This window comes from Benincasa hispida, unplaced genomic scaffold, assembly GCF_027475165.1.
Source record: "Benincasa hispida cultivar pf3 unplaced genomic scaffold, pf3_genome.v1.1 HicScf166, whole genome shotgun sequence".
In the NCBI taxonomy this organism is placed as follows: Eukaryota; Viridiplantae; Streptophyta; class Magnoliopsida; order Cucurbitales; family Cucurbitaceae; genus Benincasa; species Benincasa hispida.
The window spans coordinates 31,803-40,239 of record NW_028326031.1 but is presented as its reverse complement, the minus strand read 5'-3'; the positions used below and the strand labels follow the sequence as shown (position 1 = coordinate 40,239).

Below are 8,437 nucleotides of genomic sequence, written 5' to 3'. Positions count from 1 at the left end.
TCCTTAAAAATTGGAGAACGAGGATCTAATAGGTTTCGTCTATATACTAATGTTAAGGGTGATTTTAAACCTTCTCTGTCAGATCTAAGAAAATTAATGAAACTTTTCAAGAACTTTTGAAGGTTAGAGTATTTTTTAAATAAAATGTAATCGTTTTTTCTAATTTGAACCTAATTAAATAGATAAAAGTGCTAATTATCGTAAAAAAAATCATTTAAATAAAAAATTAATTATTTTTTTATACCATTATCTGTAAGCAATCCATTCAAGATTCTGGCGATGTCGAAAGAAATATCTTCATGTGATCTTATTATTAATTAAAGTCCTCACAACATTAATATAATACACTATATTATTATTATTATTATATGTATGCTTATGTGTCCTGAATTTTTTATTTTATAAAAACATGTACAGCTGAATTAATAATATTAATGATACAACTAAATAACTTAAAGTTTGGACAATTATAATAGATGTAAAATTGATGGTCATACTTACAAATATCACGTAAATAAATAATTTATAAATATATAATAGTGTTTAAAATTTTTGAGTCTATCACTAATATATTATTTATACCGTTAATTAGTGATAGACAGTTTTAATAGACTATCACTAACAAGTCATTTTTTTATGCCTAAAACTAATTGAGCACTTATACATTATCATTGATAGATGTCTATCACTTAATGAACATACAAACAACCACTAAATAAAAAGGACATATATCATTGATGCTATTTTTAATTTTATTGGTATGATATATCAACAAAAGAATTTAGATCAAATAAACATGTTAACTATAACACATTAAAAATAAAAGTTAAATGTCATCCATATATTATTTTCCGCTATTAATAAGGCATATATCAATAATAGATCTACATCTAAAAGTAAATAACGAAAAATAGAAAAAAAATAAATAAAAGTAACATTACTGTTATAGTATTTTCTACTTTATTGACAACAAATATCGATAATAAACCTAAAAAGATGAACTTGCAAGAAATTACCCAAATTTAATTGAAGTAAAATTATATCATCCTTGTATGTCATATTATTATATTGATACGATATATGATATATCAATATTAAATTTATTGACAAACAAGCATGTAATCAATCAATGATAAATTTGGATCATGAATAAAGATAATTAAGAATATTAAATAGGTTCCATTATTGATAGGTTGTTGACATATATGGCTGTTGACCACATGGCCAAATATACTCGAATATTTTTGTTATTCATTTATTCATAACGTGCCAATGATCATTTTAAAAAAATAATAGTTTTATTAAGGTTACAATATTTAAATAAAAGGGATAAGGCAAATGGAGTTATTTTAATAATTTTTTTAATTATATGTACTCGTTTTAAATTCATTATATTTAATTTAATAATGTTGGGGATGGGGGACCATTGTGAATGGATATTTTTATACTTTAATTACGTGTAGGCTGTAATCATGGATAAGATGTTGAAGACCTTTAGATCAAATGTGAATCACATTCATAATTAACATAAAAAAGAAAAAACAAATTAAGTCTTTAATGATAACCTATAAGTTGGATTTGGTAATCATTTTACTTTTAATTTATTTGTTATTTTAAAATCATGTATATATAGACAATACTTCCCACCTTCCAAATTCTACTTCCATACTGATGATATTATAAAAACCAGAATGCAATATTGGTAACTAAAAAAGTAGTTATTAAATTAATTATTTTTGTTTTTTTAAAATTTGTCTAAGAATTCAACTATTTTAACTTAAAAAATTAGCAATCATGGTAATAAATGGAATGGAAGTAGACTTAATTTTTAAAAAACCAAAACACAAAACAAAAGGTATACCAAACAGGACCATAATTTGAGTAAAATTAGATTTAAGTGGGTTACATTAAGTAATAGGCCTCCTTTGATCACGGTTTGACTTTTAAATTTTAGTTTTTGAAAATTAAGCTTCTAAAGCTCATTTCCACCTCATGATCAAGTTCCAATCATATATATCCACAATTTAGCCATTTAATTATATATCCACAAAAATTTCAATCTTTACATTAGATTAATAGATATGTTCAACCATGAAAAGGTGTCCTGAACCGTATAATTTGCATTATTCAATTTAAAAATTAGTTGTAATTATTTGTACTATTAATTACTTTAAAAATGTATGGATAATAATATTTTAGATAAATTGTCTTTTTTAGCTCTTGCGTTTGACAATATGTGGGGTAGAGAAGATTAAAATTTCTAACCCTATTAGTCAAAGTACATATTTTATATTAGTAGATATCGCATTTAATTAAAAAAAATATGCTTATTATGAATCACCCATTCAACAAATAAAGGGCAAGGAAGGTGAAGTATAAAAACATCACTTTTTATTCATTCATAAATAAAATACAAAGCTACTTGAGCATATTCTTTTGTGGATTAATTTCATGAGTAGCTAAAGAAGTAGCTTTTTTTTCCTTAAAACATTAAACATAAGAGAGTGACAATAGAAAAGAAGGTAATGATATTTTTAGAACTCCATCATATGCTCAAAAGAGAGCCCCTTCAAATAGAGATGCTGTTTGGAATTCCTCTACCAGTGAGGCCTTCAGTACTTGATGGAAGAAGCAAAGTATATGGCACATTAACAGGTCCAGTTCTATTTTTGAGATTGACATCTTTATTTCTTTCAATAATTCTATTTTCGACTTCAAACACGTGTTTTCCAAAATTCTCAAATACTTCCAATGCAGCTTTGTCTGAAGTCCATTCAATGCTGGCTCTTTGTCCAAGATAAACCTCATCAGAAGCATGCCTTGACAAGATTTCAATTAGTGAAACACCAAGAAGTGTTTGAAATTGTGAATTGATTGTTCTCAAGAAAACCTTCTCAGGATTTGATTCGAGTTCTTTGTACTCAGCACTGCCTGCTTCGGGTATAAACCTACGACTGATAGTTGGTCTATTTGGAATAAAGCCTCCATAAGGATATTGTCCAAAGTTAACTGCGGCATGAAGAGCTGAAGAAATCCATATGATGATAGTACATGTTTCAATTAGTTCATTGAAAGTTTGCAACTTTGGCCACCATGTTTCATTTTTCTTATCAGCATGACCTTTTTCTCTAAGCTCCTTCCACCAGGACTGGAGTTCAACGTCATTTTGGATTGCTTTATCATCTTTGTAGTATAGAGAGCAATAATTTGTAACCCATGTTTTGATTGTTGACCAAATCTCAAGTCCATCAACAGCAAATGGGTAATCCTCTATGAGTAACTTAAGTCCATGTGGAGAACTTGCATCCTCAACCGCTACACCTCTACATAAATCGAAGGATTGTTATATAATTTGAAGGGAAACTTGCACAAACCACTTTTGAATTATGGGGTTGATTATAATGAAATCCCTAAATTTGTAGTTTGATAAATAGTCTCTAGGTAGTTTGTTAAGTACTACAATTAACCAACCCCTTTTGTTAGAAAATCAACCTAATATTGATGTCGACATTTAATATTTAAATTCTTGATTTTGAGTGGTCATGAATATCGATTTTGAATCAATCAATTTGTTACAAAAATATATATAGCACACGAACAATAATGGTAAACGTAGAATTTTAACATCCTAAAAGGGAGTTGGGTTTTTTAACAAGATACTAAAGGAAAGTGGGATCAGGACATAATCGAAAAATGAAAATTTTTTAAATCGAAAAATGCTTAAAATATTTTAAAATATAGAAGAATGTCATAATCTATCAATCATAGACATCTATCAATGTCTATCAGTGATAGATGATAGTGGACTATCATTAATAGACATCTAGCAGTATCTATTAGTGTCTATCAGTGATAGGTGATAATAATCTATCGGTGTCTATCATTGATAGACAGTAACACTTTGCTATATTTATAAATATTTTGAAAAATTTAACTATATTTGAAAATAGCCCACTAAACAATTGCAGAAGTAAATAAATAAACCATGCCAATATGATTGGTGATTTACCTCTTAATGAGATTAGCGGGGAGTGCTTGCTCAAGGAAATTCCATTCCTTATAAATGTGAGAAGATAACTCCATGGAATACCTTGATTGAAAATGAGTTTCTTCAAGTAACCCATCAGCGTTAACAAGGACTTGCCTTGCAAATGCATTTATAAACATAGTGTCTTTGTAATGAGGAACAAGCAATTTATGAATAGGATGAAGCACACTCAATTGTCTATGTGTTGCAATCACAAATGGCTCTTGTACTGCATGAGTATTCAACCTACAATTAACAATTTTCAAGTGTTATTAGATCCATCTTTCAAATCACAAAGCATATTATTCAACATTTAGGACAAAATTATAATTTAAAGAGTAATTATATTTCCATACCAATGGCTGATAAGTTGATGGTAACCAGCATCATTCACAGCCACATAAGCTTTAGCTAACTGCCATATTGAGTTTTCAACTCCTCCTTCAGCTGGAAAATATTGTTTGCTATTTGCACCAAATTGATCACCTTGAGGGTGTGGCAAACTCAATTCAATCACCAATGGCTTCAAAGTGCCATCATCTTTCAAAAATAGCAATGTTCTTGTTGCATAAGTTTTTGTTTTTGTTGAATTTATTTTTCTAAGATATGGCATTAGAGCATCATGGTGATCCAATATGTATAGCCTCTTCTGATTCAATGCCTATATATAGATTAAAAAATTAAATTAAACACAACAATATAATTTTGAGGAAAAAAAAAACCTAAGCTTGGGTCTTTTTAAGGTTTACCTCATCAACTGTTAGTCCATCCAACCCAAACTTTATGTCTTCTTCAGTAATCTTGCTATTTTGATCACCATAGATTTTGGGGTCAAGTTTGCTCAAGGGAGGAAATTCCTATAAAATAAATAAAATTATAATTTTTGAAAAATAAAATAAAATTTTTCTATATAAAAATGGACCGAACAGAAAATTTTTGAAATCATTACCTCTAGACGACGAATGATTAGAGGGTTAACTCCAGCTAGCATTTCTCTTGCAAATTCTTCATCTGTTTTCCATGCAGACTTGTCCTCTATACACAATTATTAGATAAAAAATATTATATTAATAATGATTAATTATACAACCTTAAATTATAATTCAAATTAATATAAATTTCAGATAAAAATATCTAAATTTGCAAATTTGATTCGTGGACTCTTGACATAATATATATAAATTAGAGAAGACGACAAGGAAATATTTAACTATTTCTATCGTCTATAAAGTTCTGAGTTAATTAATATATATATATATAAGCCATATATTATTAGATCTTTGTTTTGTAAGTTGCCATTTCTTACCTAGAAATTTTAATTGAATCCTCTAACAAATCGTTATTTATGAAAATTTTTTTAAAAAAAAGAACAATTAGGATGAGAAAGACTTGAACTTTTGACCTCAGGATATAACCCAATCAAAGTTATAAGATTTATGCACTAACCAGTTGCACCACCACCCTTAGTTCTTGAATTCTAAATTACTCAAACGGCATCTTAAGTACATGTTAATAACATAATCAATTCCAAATTAGTCTTTAGATTAGACATTAACTTTATCTAAAATGCGGGGCGTTCACATATATCTAATAATTTCAATTATAAAATAGTAAAAAAAGAAAAACAACATTTCTCTCGATATATTATACCTTTAACAACTTGTGGAGGTGAAAATTTGAGAAAGCGTTGGTCATTGTCGGTCCTTAGAAGTTCTTGGAACATGGGTGGAGTGAAACCCTTAGTGAGGTTCCTAAAGACATCTAATGGGACAGGAAGTCCTCCTTCATAAAGATTATGAACATCTTGGAATTTATCAAACTCTGTTGGACTAAAATCTACCAAGTTTACAAGCGCTGGTTGGACCGTTGAAACAAGTGATTTCAAAGCAAATCCAAGAAAGTCTGATAACTTCAAGTGGCCAAAATTTTCATCTCTTGGTACATAAATGTTTAATCCCGATATCAATGATAATCTACTCTCGTAGTTGGAATCTGAAAAAAAAATTAATGGCATTGGAAAAATTATTATAACATTAAGGTTTAGATAATTAAGAATTGAACTTTGGATTCAACAATATTATTATAATATAGACCAAGTGGATGATTATTATAAATTGTAATGTTCCACTTAGCTTGTACAAATCTTGTCACCATCTATATTGAATATGTTAAAATGGGTATGATTTAAAATTTTAGATTGTAGAAGTATTTGAGATATTTTTAAAATATATTTGAGGAAAATTATTTGTAAAATAAACACAATATTAGAGTATTATATATGATATTTGTTATAGTTAAGATTTATTATTGGTTAAAAGTTTGTGTTTATTTGGTCTCTAAAATATTTAAAAATATCTAATAATTCTCTAATTTGTATCTTTTTGTATTGTTTAATAAACCTTTAAAATTTCAATGTTGCGTCTAGTGGATTCATTAATGGAAAGGAATTAAAACAAAAGTTAGAAAGTAAATTTATTATTATTGAAAATCAAACTTCAAACACTAAACAAGAAATTTTAGCCTTTGTGTAATTCATGTTTATAACTCAGGCACAATATAATAATAATTATATATATATATATATATATATATATATATATAAAAAGGTGTGTTTTCTTTTTTATTTGAGGATTTTCAAAAATAGAAAAATGAGAAAAAATATTTATATAAAATAGTAAAATTGAATCTTATTTAATAAAAATTGATAGAAACTAATAGAAGTTTATCAGTGTTTTTGAGTGGTAGAACTGATAGAAGTCTAGCACTGAGATTATATGATGACGTTGATAGAAGTCTATCAGTGTTTTGTTTTGTTTTTTCCTATTTCTCTTAATAGTTTGACATTTTTTCTATATGTGATTTTTTTTTTTTTTTTAAATTCAAGCTTAAAAACACCGTTTTTCAAGAGTGTGTAAAACCAACTCATGTTTTGAAAATTTTTTTTTTCTAAAAGAAAATTTCGTTAAAAAAATAAATGCACGGTTTCATAAATTATTAGATGGTTATTAAATGGGGTCGTAATAATCTTACCTTTTCTTTCTCGTGGTCGTCCAGTTCTTCCACGACGAGGGTAAGGGAATTGGCTCCCTCCAAGAATAGGACGCCCATCACCAGGTTCGGAAAGGTCATTATAGACATCATAGTCATAAATTCTATCCCATTCTTTGCGCTCTCCAGTTCCATCTCCTCTAAGGGTCAACAATTCTTCCTCTCTATACTTACGAAGAGGATTTGGTGTCTCACTTGGAAGATATGTCTATGTATAGAAATCAAATAATTACATTAGAAATAAACAAATTATTCCTTGAGATAGAGCAAGCTAGAAGAAAAGGAAAATTTTTTTACCTTATTAACAAAGAAAATACGATCTTTCTTGTATCTTCCAGAGGGGTAAACCCATGAATTACAATCAAAATGAACATTTCCAAAGCCAGGAACATCCTCAAGTGTTAGAGATTTGAGAAAAAATTCACTTGTATGTCCATTTTGGATGAAGAAAGCTCCTGGAAATCCAAAATTATCTTCCCATGTAAAGTTGACTTGAAACACAGATTCTCCAGCAAACAATGGTGGGATTGAAGTTATCCACCTCTCCAAAAATGCTTTCTTCCCAACTTTCCCTCGTGAGTCAAGTGCTGTGAAAATTATATTTTACCAATTTAATCATCAAACAAAATTTAATGAACTTGATGGAGATTAAACTGTAACTGATCTTTGAGCTTTCAGGTTTGAAATGAGTGAACAATATGGAGCATCAATATTGTGAGGTCCTAATAAGTTTGTAGGATTACATCTCAAAAACCAATTGACAATAAGAGGAATAACTCATTAATTTTAAAGTACGTATAGTAGACTTAAAACTTCAATTTGGATTGTGACATGATATTTTTAACAGTTGATGAAGGAGCTACAAAGTTCATGGACATATTAAATATCAGTTTAAAAATTTTTGGAACATAACAAGTAATAAAAAAATAATAATAATAACGAGACTAAAGTTGTAATTTGAACAGTACAAATATATAGAGAGTTGAAGGGAAAGAGATGTTACAAGCTTGAGTGGCACTAATGAGTTGAAGAGAAACACCACCGCCCAAGAGTTCAGTGAAATTATCAAGAAGAGAGGAATGAAACTCAGTGAAATCCAAAACATTGCTTCTCATAAGAATGACTTTTCCTTTGATTTTCTTTCCTCCAAGATTAGAAATTTGATCTGCAATGTTACTTCCAGCATTGATAACAGAGCCAGCAAGATCTCCAGTAGTATTCAAGGCTCCCTCTATGATATTCTTTCCAATAGAAAACATTTTCACTTTTTTTTTTTTTTTTTTCTAACAATCTTTTTTTCCCACTCTTTCCTTCTCTTTGTTTTAATAGCCTGAAGAACAAGCTGTTGGGTGGAGGAATGAA

At 28.5% G+C, this 8,437-nt stretch overlaps 1 protein-coding gene across 1 annotated transcript; it reads right to left on the bottom strand.

The window, feature by feature from the left end:
* Positions 1 to 2,369: 2,369 nt before the first annotated feature.
* On the bottom strand, positions 2,370 to 8,427 carry LOC150030745 (linoleate 9S-lipoxygenase 6-like). Its single transcript, XM_090309411.1, has 9 exons — positions 8,079 to 8,427; positions 7,373 to 7,662; positions 7,058 to 7,283; positions 5,678 to 6,019; positions 4,977 to 5,062; positions 4,777 to 4,884; positions 4,384 to 4,688; positions 4,010 to 4,273; positions 2,370 to 3,323 (listed from the first exon to the last, which is right to left on the bottom strand). Exons 1-9 carry the CDS (start codon positions 8,332 to 8,334, stop codon positions 2,570 to 2,572), a joined length of 2,631 nt encoding a protein of 876 aa, XP_090165537.1. The 5' UTR covers positions 8,335 to 8,427; the 3' UTR covers positions 2,370 to 2,569.
* Positions 8,428 to 8,437: the final 10 nt, after the last annotated feature.